At 37.2% G+C, this 20,816-nt stretch overlaps 1 protein-coding gene across 1 annotated transcript in view; it reads left to right on the top strand.

Moving 5' to 3' along the window:
• LOC145693637 (pseudouridine-5'-phosphate glycosidase-like) overlaps positions 1-19,845 on the top strand; it is a 116,445-nt gene extending 96,600 nt beyond the window's left edge. The window contains exons 8-9 of the mRNA XM_081769818.1: positions 1,669-1,717; positions 19,716-19,845. Coding sequence (XP_081625944.1) covers positions 1,669-1,717; positions 19,716-19,790 — 124 coding nt within the window. The 3' untranslated portion in view covers positions 19,791-19,845. The remainder of the gene's footprint in view (positions 1-1,668; positions 1,718-19,715) is intronic.
• Positions 19,846-20,816: the final 971 nt, after the last annotated feature.

Raw genomic sequence — 20,816 nt, 5'->3', positions numbered from 1 at the left:
ATCAGTGATCAAGTAACAATTCCTCATTAATCATAAAATTGATTGAATTCATATACAGAAATGTTAAAAAGTGAAAGATTGTTTAAAGAATCCGAAAATTATCATGGTTCAGACAATCACCAGTACTATGTAGGAACAAGTGAAACAATTTGTCATGAATCGAAATATTTTCTGTCCTATATGGAAAAGTTGAACTTATTATGAATCGGAAAATTTTCATCATTTTGAAGCAAAAAGTAAAATAACTGTTTGTGAATCGGGAAGTTTCATTACTCTGTAGAAACAAGTGAAAGGAATTTTCACGGATCGGAAATTTTTCATTACGATGTAGAAACAACTGGAAAAACTTTTCATAAGCGGAACAATTTTGGATGTTATGTATTGTGATGTTAGATGGAACATTTTCCACTATATTTGCACATTGAGCCATAAAATTGAATTTCTGAATAGGAAAGTTAGACAGCAACAAATTATAATTTACCATTTAGCTTTTGGGAACCGGAAAATTTTCTAATATTTCAAGTTGGGAAGTAAAAATTTACACAGTGTTTCTCTGTCTGTCTGTCTGTCTGTCTCTCTCTCTCTCTCTCTCTCTCTCTGTGTGTGTGTGTGTTCGTGTGTGTAAAGTGGAGGGAACAATATCGAGTTCGTAGAGAACAAATATCCCATTCCAATATTTAAAATGTAACAAGAAATAGAAAAGAAACCTTTGTGAATTTATCAGTTATTGAGGAAACGGTTAGAGGGTTTAGGATTTAGATTTCTCGGCTTCGGCATCGATGGCCATTTAGCCCTTCACGTGTGAGGGATGACGTCCCCTGGCGAGCACACTATCCAGGGAAAGAGAAGGAAGCGGTCTGGGACCTATAAGTTAGGTACCATCCCGACATTTGCCGGTGTGGATGGGGAAAACACAGGAAAACCACATTCAGGGTGTCTGGCTTGAAAAAGCGTTTTACATTTTTTTGACCGAGTGTCCCCACTGGGAATCAAAAAATGGTTAGAGATCGTGAAGCTTGGAACGTGAGGTGAAGGGGACTAAAGCTGATCCAGAGCTGTAGTGACAGTTGGTAAAGTAAGTAAGAAGTGTCAGTTCGTCGTACGGGAAGTATAAAATTTACTGAATTTAAAACGTAACAGTTTATATTCCCTTACCTTTTCTTTTAGGAGCGGAATTTCCGAAGACTACCACATGTATTCATTTATTTTTCACAAAGAGTTTAAATACCGAATTTTACACTTCTAAATTGAATGCTCACATTTTATTTTGTTCTGAATAAAGAATTGGAAATGTCAATATTATAGAAACAACCCGTTTTCTTCTCTTTTAGGAGCGGAACTTTTCAAAGCGCGGAAACACGTGTCGAGTCATTTTTAATAAGCTTATTTGCCTAGTTTCATCTTCCTGGCTTTAGGAATTCGTAATCTACTGTATTCTTGGTAAGAAGAAAGAAAAAAAAACTTAAGTTCCGTATTACGCGTATTTCAAAAAGTCTTTTCTTAATCCTTGCATTTGTGACTAAATGACTTCTCAAATTTCACGTTTATATCTATAAGAACTAGGGTCTGAAGGTTGGTGAGTGATTCAGTGTTACTCTTTTATATAATAGTATGAATTTATTTTACTCGTATAGGTAATTATGTTTGCTTCTACTTTCTGCTTTCCAGGAAGAAGTCTAGTTTGACCTCGGAAGAAACGTCTACGCAGCTTGGTCCAGTAAGTAGATACATGAAGATATCAATTAAAATGTATCGTAGTATTTATCTGTCTTGTATGGGCATTCTTTACGTGTGTTGTGTAGGCATTCTTTACGTGTTTTATGTGGGCATTCTTTGCGTGTCCAAGTCTTTACTGTCTTGTATGAACATTTTCTACGTGTCCCAGTTTTTACGTGTGTTGTATGGCCATTTTCTAAGTGTCCCAGTCTCTACATGTCTTGTATGGGCATTCTTTACGTGTCCCAGTATTTATTACTGTCTTGTATGAACATTTTCTACGTGTTCCAGTTTTTACGTGTGTTGTATGGCCATTTTCTAAGTGTCCCAGTATTTACTTGTCTTGTATGGGCATTCTTTACGTGTCCCAGCCCTTATGTGCCTTGTATGGACATTCTCTACTGGTCCCGGTCTTTACCTGTCTTATATGGGCGTTCTTTACGTGTCTTGTATGGGCTGTCCCAGTTCTTACGTGTTTTTGTATGGGCATTCTCTGTGTGTTCCAGTCTTTTCATGTCTTGTATAAACGTTTTCTAGTGTCCCAGTTTATAGTGTCTTGTATGGGCATTCTTTACGTGTCTTGTATGGACATTCTTTGCAAAGCCAGGTTCTAACTATTTTACCATGATAGCTTAACAAATACTGTGCCTGGAGTTCAGAACTGAGATGGATATTTCGTTTCCTCAGTGATTTAAGACGGTAGTTGAAATGGAGGAATAATTCCAGTGATGGAACGGATCACAAAGATCCCTGACCTGGAAGACCCAGAGATAGTAAGATTCACGACCCACCAGTACAAACTAGGGTGGGCCGAATTTTTTTTTTTAATTTCGATTGGCCGGATTGCGGAAAAGTTACCTCGTGTTAGTGGTAGTCAGCACAGAAAATTTGGATTTTAGTGGTCAACCCCTCCTTTTGCCTCATGGGATTTGAATATTTTTATAGCTGAGGCTATGCAACCCGCATGACACTACGAAAAAAATGTGGTGCACAGCTATAACCTTTGGTTCTTTTTCACACTGAAGCATTCACAGGCTGAAAATAAACGCAAGATTAAAGTGAGATGCGATATCGTTCCTATGCCGTTAAAAAATATAATCCATTAGACGAATCCATTGAATTGATGTTTCCAAAACACATTATAAATATACAGCAAGCCATGAAAAATTGTTGATATACAGTACTTTCCCTTGCAGCTCTTAGTTCGTTTCGGCACATACACTCCAAATCTCCCAAGAACCCACCACGAGAAGGTGGCTGCAAATCGAGTTCCACCCGCCAACCCATTTGCTTCCATTTTTTTTTTTTTTTTTTTGGCTCGTTTACATTTGATAATCCTGCTGGGAGTCAAACTTTTGCATTTTTATTCGATATTCTAATTTTACCCTGATAAAGCATCTCTTCAATGCACTTCATACACTGATGCTGACGCTTCTGTAACAACTTTTTATCATTATCTCCATCACTTGCGTATGGCACTAAAAGCAGCAAATTTCCGCAGAACCTGCAGCCGCGGTTCTAATTATTTCTTCTATCTGACTCGAAGAAAATTCTCTTGATAATGGTGGTTCGGTAACGTTCGTTGAGAACCAGTAGATCATTTCATGATATTTACTTGCGTCTAAGTTTACTTTTGGACCAACAAATTGACGTAAACTTGACCTCTTCCTCTACCGTCACTTTTCTACTCTTCTCCATCCTAAAACTCGGATGTCCTGGTTCCTGTCGGTGATCATTGGCAACAAGTGTTCCGGATGGGCAAAGTAAGCATTGGAACTAATCACACACGATTCTTCTTAATTCCTCTGGAAGAAAGGATGCAGATCGAGCGAAAAGCCACAAGTGTCGCGTCCAGTTGGCGAGAGAAGAATTTCGCTTTCTTTCAAACCAAACGCATGCATATAGTTTGCTGACATTCCATACATGCCAACGAAGTGCTTCTGTGGGATTTTCGGTGAAAATGTATGATAGGAGAATGCGAGAAGCTGTTGTCAACCAACGGGACATCACAATTGGTCCAGATTTTTTTCTTCAGAATGTCAGCTGGCGGACACAAACCTTCTGAAAGGCTCAGCGAATGTACAAAAGGTATTACTGATCGTCAGATTGAACCGGCCTGGGCTGTGTATAAAATTACAATGTTTCCAACTTCTTATAAAACATTGCTTTACGTATTATTATTGTCGTGTACAATGTTGATGTAAATATATATTTTTCTATTATTTCACAGCCGATGTCAAAATTACTTAATATCAGATTACATTATTAAAATTTTCTTTATAATATAAACCTTGTAGTTATCTCCCAGTGTGCAATATTTTACACTGGGAGATAACTACAAGGTTTATCAGGGTATAAGCGTATGAGAATCACAAAAGAAGATAAGCTACATGCTTTTCTTGTGATGGATCGTTAAAATTTACTCGAACGAGGCAGTAAAACTTGTTTAGAATATGAAAGATGTTGCGGAGCTCAAACAGTGTTTTATTAATATTTCTTTTATAGTCTGTGTTCAAACGTTGCTGTATTATTTTTCAGTGTAGGAAGACGAGTAAACATGAAACTCGTATATTTGAAAATATTCAAGATATGGTATCAAAGACTAAGAAATGTCACAATGGTAATCAAAGAAATGAATGTCTTGTCTCGAGTAGTAAACATTTATAAAATTATAAAATCAATTATAAAATTTCGGCTGCTTCCTAGTCACCAAATCTATCTGATTGCCCGGAAAAACGGGAAACCCAGACCCGTATGATCCGAAAAAAATTCATGACCCGGTGACCTATGACCTATTCAATCACTACAGTGTACAACATGAAATTTAATCTTTTACATGAAATGTATGTGTTGGTGGTGTATTTTTGCACGAAATAAGAAAAATGGTAATATGAGATTTCGTGTCATATATCATTCATCCAAAAACGCCTCTCTCATTCTTACAAAATGGACTAAACGCCTTTACAGTTTGTACTGTTCACGATGTTGTTTACAACTTACATTGTCAACCCCCATATTTGGATGAGTGTAGTTCCATAATGATGTTTGATTTGAACCACATAGATATGTTAGGACTTCTGCTTCATTTGATGGAAAGAATCACTTCTATGAATGTTTAAACATATTTTTGCAAGACTTTATGGATTTTGCATCTCCGTAACCTTAGTGAGAGTTAAGATGATTGAGCATCCCATTCATGCATTACCTCCCATGTATTATTATTCCTAGACATATGTCATTTCTTTTGTTTACCATCCTAATAGTGTTTGTTTTCCATCATTCTGTTCCACTTCCCTGACCCAGAACAACGTTATACTCTACGCACTTTGAATGTGAAATGTAAGTGCGTGACTCTCATTTATATTCCGCCTTCCGATGTTTATATTTTCCCTTTTTTTTTAAGGATTCGGTAACGCTATTTTGATAGAAATTCAAAACACGTAGTGCGATAGAAGTGAAAAATATAATATACATATGTATATAAGACCATTGTTATGTATATATGAATATTGTAGTAGAAAAATAGTAGAAAATATGTATTAATAAGTACATGACAAGAATTGTTTCTCGGAAGAAACACTGTATTCGCTTCGGGAATTTTTTTGTAACGCACACAGCACAGAAATGTCCGTTAGATGTCCTATATCTGAGTATCCCGAGACTGTCCAAGGAACATCAGTCTCGAAATATTAAGATCATTAGCGTTATTATGATATTTACTAGTGGGAAAAGAGGGCCTTGCGTTTAAGAATTGCAAGGATTGACCAGTTTCACTCTGAAGTTCAACGTTATTCCAGAGAGGCCAATGATGTTCTAGGAGACTTCTCTCCTTCTAATTAGGCCTATGATTAGTTTATCCATGTATATCCAAATTCAAATGTCCACTTATGTTCCGTGGGACATTTTTGGACTCTTTGCGGGGTAATCTTAAGTAGACTTTTTTTTTTTGAGGGGGGAGTCATACATTGTGCTAGGGATCTAGTTACACCTATGATTAGGATGTCCAAGTCTAGGTATCAGGTTATGTCCCAGAAATAAGCCCGCTTGTGTCCTGTGAGACTTTGGAGGAACATTTCTGAGCTTTACGGGATAATCATAAGATAACATTTGGACAGTTAAATTTGTCCCGTGACAGATATTAAAATCCAAGAGAAATCCCAAAGATCAATCCTTCCCAATTATTTTAGTGATGCGGGCCCCATTTTTATTTTTAAGGCTGGTAATGAACCTCATACCTTAAAATTTTTAAATTTTGGTATTTAAATTTTGGCAGTAGTGGAAAGGTAGGTAACAAACAATTAAAATACAAAACCTTTATTTCTTTTGTAGTTTAACGTCCTTCGATTATACACCGAAGCTAAGGGAGGCTGTGACGATGACATGGATGATAATGATGGAAAGACGAAACTGTGAGGAAACGGGATAGCCCCGAAAAAAAAATCACGCATAAAATTTTTCTCCACCACAAACCCCGCCTGGCGGGAGCTGGGATCGAACCAGGGTCCCACGCGCCAAAGATCAACACTGTACCATTGAGCTACTTGCGACCTCTTATTTATGTTATAAGTATACAACGTACAATACATATACAGGGATCTATGATGTTATTTACTTCTTTTATATTATGAGTTGTAAATAATGTGACGGATCCTTAGGGGTCCGTGGACCACTAATTGGGAAACACTGCCGTAGATATTTCCATTACCCTTAAAGTTACCATTACGAGCTCCTGCTTAGCTAAATCGTAAGAGCGGGTGGTCCAGAGTTCGATTTTCACTTAAACATTTTCAGATATATGGTGGTAAGTACATTTAAGCCCTTATACCTATCTCGAGAGAAAAACTAGATGTAATGGTATCGAACCCACTGTACCTTACTTAAAAAAAAAGATATATTTTTATGATGAGTAGCAGCTGCTGAATTAGGCGTACTTTTCCTTAATGGACAGTTATCTTTCGTACTCGCATTGACATTCTAAGTATATGTTCTGGGTCAATAATCAAGAATTAAACGGAATTTAAAAAGTACAAGCGTTATTGCGAAAGCCATAATAAATATTTGCTTTTACGGAAATATTTATTTATTTATTTGTATTTGTACCCTCAACAGAGTATAAAACCCCAGTTACAGAAGGTTAACATTAGTGTTTATGTCCAGTTAACCACTAAGAGTAATGATGATAAATAAGTTTAAATGCATACATAAATAAATACATAATAACAGGACAAGACAAATAAAATACATTAAGTACAAATAAGCCATGAGTCATAGGATTTCCAAAACTTGGTTCCTGAAGTGACGCTCTTTGTTACTGAATATATCCAAAAACACATTCTCTTTACTTATTGCATTGTAAGCAGCACTAATTCTCCAAGTAGGTGACATATACAGTATATTTGTTCTTGCTTTCCGGCAAAAGAATATGTTATTATTTTTTGCACGCGTTTTGAGGGACGGGGCTTGAATAAACAGATTTTGTAACAGCGCTGGACAGTCAATTTTATTATGCAGAAGCCGAAAGGGAAAAATTAAGTCAGTTAGTGTTCTTCTTTGTTCTAACGTCCTGAACTTAAAATCATCAATAAGATTGGTATAGTGCTCAAATTTTGGATAAAGACCGGTCTTTTTGTAGATAAAATATCTCAAGAATTTACTTTGTAATTGCTCAACTTTCTGGCATTCAGATTTTAAGTATGGATTCCAGATAACTGATACATATTCTAATTTAACCCTAACATACGAAAAGTAAAGAGTCTTCAACGTCATCTCATTTTTAAGCTCATTACTCATTCGAATTATGAATCCGAGGTTCCTGTAGGCTCCATTAGTTATTTTATCTACATGTTGGTTGAATGTTAACCTATGATGAAATATTACTCCCAAATCTTTCACTGAGTTCGATTTATTTAAATTTGTCCCACCAATGAAATACGTAATATTCGCAAGGAAACTCTTTTCTACTGAACGTCACAGACACACATTTATCTACATTCATCTGAAGTTTGTTTACCTTACACCAATTCATTACCTTATTTAGGTCTTGTTGTAATAAATAACAGTCTTCTTGTGTTTTGATTTTGGCATATATTTTGAGATCATCTGCAAACAGTAGTTTTTCAGAATTTGTAATACAACACGGAAGATCATTGATAAAAAGTAAAAAGAGAAGAGGCCCAAAGTTCAATCCCTGCGGAACTCCTGAAATCATGTCGATTTCTTTAGAAAGAAATTCTTTAGAATAGAATAGGAACGAAGCTAGAAATTCTTATGTATGCATTGGATTGGATTAGATTTGAGCTTAGTGCCCCTTTCAGCAATGCTGTTATATGATTCATGAACCTACAGCTTAATGTCGGATCCGAACCACATGAGCTCCTGCCGAGAATTGAACCCGGGTCTTCCACGCTAAAGGAGCGTACTCTATCCACATAGTCACGAGGGGGCTCTTCTGAAATATACAAATAAAAGGTTAATACATGTGTTAACTTACAAGAAGGTTGGATGAACATACGCATTCTCATCTGGATATAGCCCGCGAGAAAAATGAGTACAACGAATCGTTTCATACGTGTTTTACTTTGTATTACAACACTACAAACCATTACAACTACAATTATGTGTAAACTGCAGAAGGCATATACAGTCCTTCACAGTAGTATCTTAAAAATCCACTAGATGGCAGGATAATGACACCACAGTAACAGTGAGTGTGCAGCATCTTCTCACGCGATGGGGATGGGAAGTATCCGAGTTCCCACCATATTCGCCAGACTTATTACTTTGCGATTTCGACCTTATAGAAGAATTGAAAGAATTATTGCATGGAACACGCTTTCAAACACGTGAAGAATTACCATAGCAATGAGTGGTGAAATCAGAAGATTCGTTGATGGTGAGACCACGGGTATTCGGCGGCCTGTACGTCGTTGGTAGTGTATAGTGGATTCTTTGGGTGACTATCTCGAAGGACCCTACATATCACCGGTATATGTTTCTGAATTTTACGCATTGTATTCATTGTTTTAGTGTCATAATTAGGGATAAAACATGTATGAAACGAATGATAGTTTGCACTCATTTTTCACGTACTAATCCTGATGGGAATATATATGTTCATTCAACTCCTTGCAACATTTACATATGTATTAACCTTCCATTTGCGTATTTCAGACTTTCTTATCTCGTTCCCATTTTCGTATTTAAAAAAAGGGTTGCCATGACTTTTGTGGTAATCCTCGTACATCGCATTCCTTCTTACATTCACCAATCAGAAGGAATTTGGAATATCTAAGTGCGACTATTACGGGTGTATGTTTTGTAATAGGTGTATAGACCTATAGGAGTTGCAAGGGACTTCGTATGGATATACATATATTGTGCTTTGTGGAAAAAATAATAATTAACAACAAAATTCATGTTTTCAACTTATTTACTTATAACACTTTAAGAAAATCTTAATCAACTCCACACACTTAACTCATTACAATGTATTGTGTAAATATTCCGAAACTTTGCAGTACAACTCCTGTCCTAGTATGCAACCATAATCACGCTAAAGAATGTATGGTTGCCTATAAGCATATTACTTTGCAGTAGGGGCCTCGGTAGCTCAGTGGTAGAGCGTTCACCTCTGAGGCATGGGATCCTTGGTTCGATTCCAGCTCGCGGCAAGTGAGTTTTGGGGTGGGCAAACATCGTGTGTGAGGGTTTTCTCGGGATTCTTTCCGTGTCCTTCCACTTTCTTCATTCCACCATTTCATTCATTTGTCATCATCACCATCTCCTTTAGACTAACCGGTAATCGTGTGACGTAAAACTTAGATTTCATTTCATTTTCATTACTTTGCAGTAATTAGGTCTCTTATCCATTGAGGAATTTCATAGGCTAGCTACAAAGATTATTATCAGATACCAAAGAGATTTGTATGGGACCACTGGGTAATATACTAACAAACAAACAAAAATAATATTAATCAGTATCAATGAACATTTGTCAAAGTTCTGTGTGAACATACGAACAACACACTGTTTGCCGAGAAGAAAAATAGTTAAAGCTACTTTTATTTAATGTATTACCGAAATCTGTCAGCCTGTGCGCACATACTCTTTCCGTCTCTAGAACAAAATTTTCGACAAACTTTTTTTTTTTAAAAAAAAAAAGGTTATAATAAATTATATTCAGGCTCGTATCTTGAAACAAAATAAGTAATGTCTGAGTAATTAACTTAGTCAACAGGTTTATAACTCAGGATCTTATCTACATATGAAATCATAACACATGAGTTACCTCTATTAAAGTTTATTTAGAAAAAATGATAATTCTATGAAATATCTTCCTTTAAAAGTGCATGAGATATACCTGTTGGGCATTCTCTTCTCTAATTCCTTAATTTTCTCTAGTTTTAGTAAACTCTGTTAAGCTAAGGTTTCTCTAATTACACTAGTCAACAAATTTAAACTTTTTGTTTGTTACATGAGAAAAATCACCTTATCTTAAAGGAACTTTTTGCGTTGAATTCGAATATACACTCGGTTTCTCTCCATCACGTACAGTTTTCCCTAACAGAGGGATTTTCGGGAAATTCCCTCAAAAATTTCCCTTTTCAGATATTTTATTCCCCTAGCTCCTGTCCCCTTACATATAGTAACATAGAAATTATACCTAAGTATACCTTGATTTATATTTAATAAACCCTAAAAGTTTCGTAAAAATCGCTTTGTTCTTTCTAGAGAAATAAATATATTTGTATGTATACTGTGTGCACTGTTTATTGCACCTGATAGTAATGCTTTCATCAGTTTGTGATCAGTACAATGGCGTCAAGAGGACGGCGTTCGTGTGTTAACTCACCAAATAGTTTTTGTTATGTGTGTGGCCAGTTTGTAGTTAAAGGACAGTGTAGATCCATTACGCCATCGGTGAAACTAGCATATTATATATATTTCGGATGTCGTGTGGGAGATCAGGACAAAACTTGGGCACCCAACATAATTTGTGCGTCGTGCTACGTCACTTTACTTGCATGGGCCAAAGGGAAACGGAGGTTCATGAAATTTGCTGTACCAATGGTGTGGAGAGAACCCACCAACCATCTGGATGATTGTTATTTTTGTCTCACAGTAGTTAAGGGACATTCTAAAAAAAGCAAATACACAATAAGTTATCCCAACGTTAAATCCTCAATTAGACCTATTCCGCACGGGGATGAACTTCCACTTCCCGAGCCCCCTACCAACTGGGAAGAGATATGGCCAAAAGACTCTGATGATCATGATCTTGATGAAGCATCGACATCAACATGTACATCCAAGGATCCAACGTTCATCCCTGACTGTTCGCGAGCCACATTTCATCCGGCAATGTGAACTTAATGACCTAGTCCGTGATTTGCACCTGACAAAACAAGAGGCGGAACTTCTGGGATCAAGGCTCCAGCAGTGGAACTTATCGGATGCAGAAACGAACATATCAGTGTACAGGAAAAGGCATGTTCAATTTTCAAGCTATTTCTCAATGCAAGATAATGTGTGCGTATGTACGGATATAAATGGGTTGATGGCGGAGCTAGGAATTCCTTACGTTCCAGAAGAATGGAGGTTATTTATCGACGCGTCAAAGGTCAGCCTTAAAGCTGTCCTTTTACATAATGGAAATAAAAAACCTTCTATACCACTTGCGCACTCAGTGAAGATTAAGGAATCCTATGACACCATGTCAACTTTGCTAAATCTTATAAATTACAAGGACCATTGTTGGCAAATATGTTGTGATCTCAAGGTAGTTGGTATTTTATTAGGACTGCAGTGCGGTTACACGAAGTACCAATGTCTTTTATGTTTATGGGATAGCCGAGCTGATGACAAACATTATGAAGTGAAGGAATGGGAACCTAGAGTGAATTACGTACCTGGAGAATGCAACGTCAAATACGCTCCTTTGGTAGATCCTAATAAGATATTACTACCGCCACTTCATATCAAGTTAGGACTTATGAAAAACTTTGTCAAAGCCATGGACACATCTGGTGAAGGTTTCAAGTATTTGCGAGATAAGTTCCCTAACCTGAGTGATGCTAAGATTTCAGCGGGAGTGTTTATTGGTCCCCAAATTAGGAAATTAATGCTTGATGATAGCTTTGACAGTAAGTTAAACAGTGCTGAGCTAGCTGCCTGGACAGCATTTAAGTGTGTTGTGCGCAACTTTCTGGGCAATAACAAAGCTGAGAGTTACACAGAAATCGTACAGGACATGATACAGAAATACAGAGAGTTGTGTTGTAGGATGTCTTTAAAAATCCACTTTTTGCACTCCCACCGCAGCTTCTTTCCTGCTAACCTAGGTGCTCTCAGCGACGAACAGGGGGAAAGATTCCACCAAGATATAATGGCAATGGAGAAAAGGTACCAGGGACGATGGGATCCTTCAATGATGGGGGACTATTGTTGGGGTCTTGTTAGAGAATGCAACATTTCTTACAAAAGAAGGAAGTAGTGTACGTTTTTGTAACCCAATGGAAGTTTCATATATTGTGATAGTTTTGATTGTCTTTTCATGACCTTTTGGTACATTTGTATTATTGTTTATTGTAAATTGTCACACTTGTAAATTATATTGTATTATATTTTATATATGTGTTTGTGGTAATAAAGCAAAACGTTTTACCTCAACTTAAGAGATCTGAAAGCATTACTATAAGGTGCAATAAACAGTACACACAGTATACATACAAACATATTTATTTCTCTAGAAAGAATAAAGCGATTATTACGAAACTTGGAGGGTTTGTTAAATATGAATGAAAGTATACTTAGGTATAATTTCTATGTTAGTATATGCAAGGGGACAAGATCTTGGGGTGTAAAATAAACGAAAAGGGGAAATTTTTGAGGGATTTTCCCGAAAATCCCTCTGTTACGGGAAAATCGTACGTGATGGAGAAAAACCGAGTGCATATTCGAATTCAGCGCCAAAAGATCCTTTAAGAACAGGTATTTCCTTTTATGTAACAAAACCTTTGTTAACTAGTGTTATGTGCCTGTGGCAGACAGAAGGGTTAGCCCTCACTAAAAGCGTCCTCTGTCAACCTTAACTTATAAAGGGCATTGACTCACTACATCAAAAACCCTGGCCTACGACCCTATTTCGTGTATTCCCTTAAATTGGAGATGCACTAGAAGGATATCTATCTAAATACTTATTATAGGGATAGGTAGGTAATGAGTTCGACTTATAGTAGCGAAAGATCCTTAAATAGATCTGACAGGTAAAGGTTAGATAAGAACCATACTCCCTGAAATAGGAGATGTGATTAAAAAAAATCTAAAAACTCTATCAGAAGCCTCTCACGAGTCTACTTCGAGGGATCGAACCCAGGAATCTGAGTTCAGAGTATTCATAAAAACCTAATGTGTCCTGCAAGAGGAAAAATTTCTTTATAACCAACCAAAGCTGTATGCAGCTTCAGTTTTGAACACGTACTCAAAAATTCTAATATCAGGGAATTGTTGATCTAAATGCCATATCCACCTAAATATGGAATGTAGCATTTCAAGGATCAAATCCTGTCCCTATTCTACAGGGCCTCATTCCCTAGCAAAAATCTGTTTCGTGAATTAATATAAGAATTATTTTTCTATATCCCTTCTTCTCACAGGACCCCATTTTAGTCCAAGAAAGAAGTCCCTTAAAAATGAAAACCTACTAGAAGGTAGAACCTAATATAGCTCATACCTTCTGCCCTATTTAAGACTCGGAGAACGTAACGAGTCCAAGCAAGACCTCTGTAATACTCCCCCTCTCTTTACTTGAAGTCATAATATTCTCTTACGGGGAGAAAAAAAGCTCCCACTCGGCTCACCGTGCCGAGTCCGTCCTATAGACTACATTTTTGGAGACTGTCCGAAGTCTCCCCCAAGATTGACGGTCAACTGCCCCCTTCCCTGTAAAAATCTTCTATTTATATAGAAAATCTGACGTATCATAAGCTATGTAGAAAAAACGAGTGGTGGAGAGGATGGTTCTCCCACCTCCAAGATGCTTTCTCTTAATGCTTTGAAACTGTTATTCTCTGAAACAGAGTTGCTATCTAACTATTCTTTTTACTAGAGGTATTTTTATGTCATAGCTGAAAATAGAAATAATATAAAGATACATAGTAAATACAATTACATTTACATACAATTAATAATAATAATAATTAATCACCCAATGACCAGATCTGGATTTCTTAACCTAATAATAATAATAAGTTAAAATATAAATCAATACCAATATACTGATATAAAACAATATTTAAATTTAAAGCATTATTTAAACATAAAAACCAGCAAGTGACCCAAAAGTGTCACTTGCAACACACATCGATATATATAAATCGATTAAACTGATAACCTCCTCCTTTTCTTTCAAAGTTGATTGAAAACAGCAGGTCTTCCATAGAAAGGGGCTACCGAAAACATCGTCTCGAGGAGCTGGAATTTGAAATGATGAGTTCATTTCAGGCTTTACTACGGTGGGTATCGCTTATGTTCACACTGCTACCCATTCGTGGGTAACGTGGATAATCAGAATAGTCCTGATGAGCGGAAGATTAATTTCCCCCTACAAGTTAATCACTTCTTGGAACGATTGTTGGGCGCTCACTACCATTGCCCAGCAAGTCTCACAATCATTTATATGGCATTGGTAACACATTTTCAAATAGAGCTAATTGGGATACGCTCTAGGTCTTGCAGTTACGTCCTGATGGAGAGAGCTATAATGGGTAGGAGTCTACCGTATATCCAGTGACAACACTTTAGCTTCCAAATAGAGCTAATGAGATATACTCTCGGGCTTTCAGTTATATCTCCTGGTGGAGAGAATTCTTGGAAATACGGGTCTACCGGAATAGATGCAATGGTAGCATCACAAGATATTTTATTAGGACTTCTACCATGTACGAGTTCTGGCGTTTAGCGCTGGCACATCTAGATGATTTTTTAAAATTATTTTAGCGATTTAGGACTAGTATACGTAGATGACTTATAGGATTTATGCGTTTTAGGGCTTTTACGTTGATTTTTAGAACTTTTACATTTTAAAACTAATGCATGTGAGATTCAACACAGTTTAGATATTGTGCTATTTAGAACTTGTGAACTTTAGAACCAGTACCAAGTCCCCGATGAAACATATTCTTCCAACCAGTGATGCCAACCTGTGGGAAAAATCCCATATCGTGGGAGTTTTTGACCTTATTTTCCAGGAAAGGGATAATCCGCAGCATATATGGGATTTTTCGAGAAGATCAAAATTTACAGCTTATTATTTTGGATATTGTAAAAAGTGACTAACACAGAGAAATTTAATATTATACCTTACTTTTAATTAGTATAACGTGGGAAATTCACACGTAAAATGGGATTTTTTTGCCTCTCGATATGGGATTCCATATTGTTTCAGGTTGGCATCACTGCTTCCAACGCCACATCGATTTCCAGGAGTCGTTTCTTTGTTTATTTTACGTTTTGGCTCTGATATTTATCGATTTACAGGCGGAAGGATATAGCCTCTATAAGCCAGTAATAAATAACATTTGAAAATGTAAAAAGCAATGACCTTGACATGGCGTTAGGCCCGCAACCAGGCACAAAAGTTTAGGGGATCATACATATGCTAGAGGGGCCAAAGTCGTAACAATTCGTAAGCTCTCTATTCAATACAATTACTCATATCTGATATCCGTTATTCTCGTCCTACCCCTCCATTCTAACTTCCTAATATCGTTTTTATATAATCTTTTTAACCAGAAGGGAAACCAATCTATCCCCTAAACTACAAATTTACTGGTATAATTGACATGCATTAGATGAAGAGCAAAATAGAATAATTCATGTTACGGTCAGGTTACGCTAAGTTAAATTAAATGTTGACGTCACGTAGATCACTTTATGGGAAACTTTACTTTTGTATGAATTAAATTCATAGAAATATTCTCAAAATGATTTTAAAAAAAAAAACATTGCCTGTATTTGCTAATATCCGTAAATTTACAAAATAGCTGATACCCGAAACCAAACAAATCCCCTTATTATTGATCCCCTTATTAATAATCACAAACATCTTTCTAGGATAGTTTTCGAAGGAACTTTCACTTTCTTCATTACCTTAAAAAAATATGTCGCATGTATATCACTAAATCAAGCATTAATATCTTATAGAATACACTAAATAAATTGCATTTCACACACACATATGATATCAAACACACTGCAAACATATATGATGCACTGTGGTTTGGGGGAGAGAAGTCCTCACTAGCCCCCTCTAGTTGCGGGTCTGCTTGGCACTAGTTACAAACTACTCACAATAAACAGAAGGAAGTTGATATCGCGCTCTTCCCTACTTAGAACCAATTGGAGCATTCGCAGAAATAGAGAGCACGAAGAAATTGAATTTTCCTGTCTGTTGTGGAGCAAGAAGCTGAAAGCAAACAAGACAAGCTGAAATTAGTAAAGAGCAGTGAGAAGAAAGTCGGATGGAACATAACAAAAGAAGGAGAAAAGAAAATATCTTTGTTCACTTTCGCCCGCATCTTCAGCTGAAGTGGATGTTGAAAACGAAAAAAAAAAAAAAAAAAACTCTTGTGGACGCTACTTTATGTATTATGGTATACATCTCCGGCCTCCTGTGGTAATCGTTGACAAGAATATGAAGAACGAAGTAGCTTTTAAACTCCAGTCTCCTGGGAAATCAGAGTCTCAGAGAAACTTTCTTTTTAACAGTCAATACTCGCATATACTCACACATATACATAGGCGCGCGCAAACGTGTTACGAACAAAAGAAGTACTTTTTTTAATATCAAACATTGAGAAGAACAGAAGTGTAAGGTTCCATCCTATAGCAGTTGAAAACTTAAGGAAAAGGGAACAAAATGCTTCGAGTTCAACAAAGTAGCTAATTAGAGGATTTAAGACTTAAGATGGAGATAAAAAGTAAAGGAAAATATTTTTTCCCCCCATAACGTTTTATGTTGTTACAATTAAAACTCCTGCCAAATGCAGATGCACATTGGAGAAGAATGGAAGATTGCGTACAGGACAAGAACAGGATATTGCGTACGAATTAAGAAGAGAATATTCTGTCCAGAACATGAATGCAACAAAATATTATTTGCAGAAGATGAAAGAAAGAAATATTTAGCATAAAAACAAAAATGAAATATTGCATCAAAAACAAGAATAGTAAAGTCGGAATATAACCTTCTCCGCTGGTCTAGAGGCTAACACGTGGCCTTTGATGCTAGTGATCGCGGGTTTGATTCCAAGTGGGCAGTAGCATAGAGGGAGTAGTACATGGGTGTTATCAGTACTCCTATCAGTTACCACTGCTCACAGAATAATTTATTGCTAGCTTAATTAGAAATCACAATACTAATAACCCTAAAATAATATCTACACTCATGTCCAAAATGATTGTCGCATATCTATAACTGTCTTCCTGTAAGAATATAATTTAAAAATGATTTTGCAGGGTATTTTTAATACTGATAGTATGTGTATAATCGGGAAATGTATATTTGTGGTAAATTTCATAGGAAAAGAATTATAAATACGGAAATTAGAATGAGTAAAACAAAATGTTGCTAAATGAACAAGAAAGTTTTGTTTTCGTTTTATTATTCTTATTTACTGTTCTTTTGACATGAAATTTTCCACATACATACCTTTGCCGATTATACACATACTAACATTGGAAGAAATACCGGTCGAATTCGTTATCAAATTATATTCCTACAATAAGATATTTATAGACATGCGACAATAATGTTGGACATGAGTGTACGTGTAGAGTTACCTCTTCACTGTAGGCTACTTTTATTGTGATTCTAGCCGTCGATTCTTCTGAAGAATAGATCTATCCCAGTGTCGTTGAAAGTCGTAGCACAAGCAGAAACGAGCCACTACACAGAACGTATGCCAGAATATGAAGTCAACGAGGATGCACAAAGAAAGATGTGAAAGCTGGGGGTCCGCATTTACAACAAATCGGGAGTTTCCTGTCCAGCTGAGTGGTAATGCAGTCTCTGAGTGGGCGTTATGTTTTGACCTGTGACAATTCCATGGAATCACACGAGTGAATGTCCTCTATCGGATTTGCAGTTACAATTCCCTTTGCCAGTTCCATTGCATCTGGAAGGGTTCTGTGATCTTGTCACGGTCTCCTCGAGGTAGGTGGAACACGTAAACTGCCACGCCTACTAGTGGAGGTAAGGTAGCTTCCCACCAACCTCCGAAATGGGCAAATAGGTTGTGCCTTTAGTTCCTGGAGACAAGACTACGCGATATTCCAATGCATATGAAAGAAGGGTAGTTGGCGTGCTCAGTGAGGCAAATGGAACTCCCTACAAGCAGGAGAAAATTGCAACTGTCTTCAAAGAGCGATTAATGCGTTCTCTTCAGTCCAGGATGGCATACCTGTATCCTAATGCACTTTCGTACCTCTAGGTTAAGAGACGTAGTGGGATTTACTTTCGATCCAGGATTTTTTAAAGGTTTACTGGGTGTAGGTCCATGCCCCTACCAGGAAAGTAGCTACTCCGAAATTGACATGTCTTTAAAAGTAGAAAGTCTGCACCAACTATTGGGTCCGGTAGTGTACGGTTTACCTCTACATTAAATAGAGGAAGTCCCGTATTCTTGGACGGCTATACCGAGGGAGGGTGTGGTGATCCCTTGCAAATGGTGGCCTAAAAGTACCATTGGGTTTGGAAGGTAGCATTGCAACATCGTGTACATGGTACCTCAATATGTAAAAGAGGAGTAGTCCCGTATTGCTTGGACGGGCCTATCAGTGGATGATGCTTAGACATTCTGAAATTAGCATGTTTGCGCAAGCAGATGGTCTACATCAGTCATTGGCTCTGGTAATATGTAATGTATCTCTTCCGTAAATAGAGGAAATCCCGTATTGCGTGGACGATCCTACTGGGGGAAGGTTGGTACACTGCCTGTATAGAGATTGATCTTCGGCTGGAAAATGGTGTCGACCCTAAGAATATGAGTAAAGGTTTCCGATTCCAGCGGAAGGTAGGAAACTTTGTCAGGGGCGAAACTCAAACCCAAATGGTGACCTGACAGTGATACCGGGACCAAATGGTGGTCCGAGCTATGGCAGTATCCCGATATGTTGTGGTACCTGTGCGCGGAAGGCGATTGCCATTGAACAATAAAGGTAGGCAGAGTCGGGAATGATCAAGCCCCTTCGGGATCGCCTGGAGCTTCCGAACTGGATTGAAGTCTGCCGGGATGTAGTCAAATTATGGGATTCGGTAACTTGTGTTTTCACTGGTAGGGGGTGAGCTTGCATTGCAATGTTCGGTGCCATGCCTGTAGAGCATAGAAGGACGTGACTCACTAACAGTACCCACTCGACCAGTAGGATAAACTGGTAGGCACTAAGGACTTCGGTTTACCGGCGTAGTGAGAGTATCCCGCTCCCTGAGTGTAGATCGGGGTTATTCGATAATGTAAAATCTAGGTCGAGGGACAAACCTTGAAGGTACAATTCGTGAACGAGAACTCAAAAATCCAATGATTGTATAACTACGAGCCGGATGGTTAACAATACCGATCCATAATATAAGCAGGCACGTTGAGACTCCTCGCTACTGATGAGTAAAAGCCTGGAGGTAGCCCTCTCCATCTTTTCGTCCTTGCCGATATACTTCCTTTTATATAAAGCAAAACTTAGTGAAGTACAACAAAAAATGGAAAGAATATATAATAATAATAAAACGTGTCCGAGGGGTAAACAGTTTTCCCTATTCGTCGTAGTGACTGATTTTCTTGAAAGGACGACATCTAAAGTTTCCTTACTGCTGTCACTCATACACGCCAAGTCAATGGCATCACTCTGAAAGATTCAGAATTGTGCCAAACTTTTTGTTTTTAGAATCCTTGTAGTTAGTTGTGTTTAACATAGAAGTTATGGTTTTCTCTTCATTCTTGTTTCAGATAGTTATTGGGGGATCTAATTTGGACTGCATAATGAAAGTGAAAGAGGAGAACGTAAAGGTAAGTACATGTTAATTGCCTTAATATTCAGCGACGCAAATATGCTAGTTGTCGCCCAGAACAAGAATTCGCCTTAGCGCCCCACTTACCAACCAAACCAAAACGTTTCCCCAAATATTTGCCCAATTTTGCGCCCCTCCAAATACAGCGCCCGGGCCACAAGCCCCGTGTGCCTCCCTAGTTACGCCACTGTTAATATTTCTCCCTTTTGTACCGAATTATGACGGTATCCTGATGGTATACTATTACAGTATTTTTTCCTGTGTTACTACTTCTCCGAAGTTGCACCTCGATTTTGTTCGTATTTCTATCTTTTTTTTTACAGTATTCACCAACTTTTGCTGGCGAGTGTACAAGTACTGTCTAAATATTCATGTTTATGAATCGTACAGTTACTACACAATACGCACATTAGAATATACAAAATCAGCAGATAAATTTCCGTCAGTTACTCAAGAGAAAGTGTATTTTATAGTAGTACAGAACTATTCTAACTTTAATCAATATAACTTTATTAGATCTCAGTATACGAAACTTGACCAAAGCGTATTCTCATGCCGTTATTATTGTAAATATTCAAGGAACCTCGCCTTAACGGTATCTTGAGTACGGTAACTTTACTTTTAGTCTACTTATAACGATATCTTGACTAGTGTACCTTTACTTATAGCCTACTTATAACGATATCTTGACTAGGGTAACTTTATTGTTAGCCTACTTATAACGATATCCTGAATAGGGTAACTTTGCTTTTAGTCTACCTACGTTACAATAGTCTATCTAAAGCAGTGGTTTCCAGTGTTGTTTACATAGTGCTTCGATCTTTAAATAAGTGATTTTCAATCTTTCTGAGAATCAATTTAACTGTTAACTTTGGCTATTGAATGATAAATTCAGTTTAAAGAAAATATGATTTATTAATGGTACCAAAATTAACAAATAGTATTGTGGTAACAAATAGAATAGATTGTCCCCTCAAGGGATACCAATTTTTACTACCTTATCCACAGCTCAAGATGCGACAAAATGTAAAATAACTTA

The sequence above is a fragment of the Thermobia domestica genome, chromosome 8, assembly GCF_964235325.1.
Source record: "Thermobia domestica chromosome 8, izTheDome1.hap1.1, whole genome shotgun sequence".
Classification (NCBI taxonomy): Eukaryota; Metazoa; Arthropoda; class Insecta; order Zygentoma; family Lepismatidae; genus Thermobia; species Thermobia domestica.
This window is presented reverse-complemented; position numbering and strand designations above follow the sequence as displayed.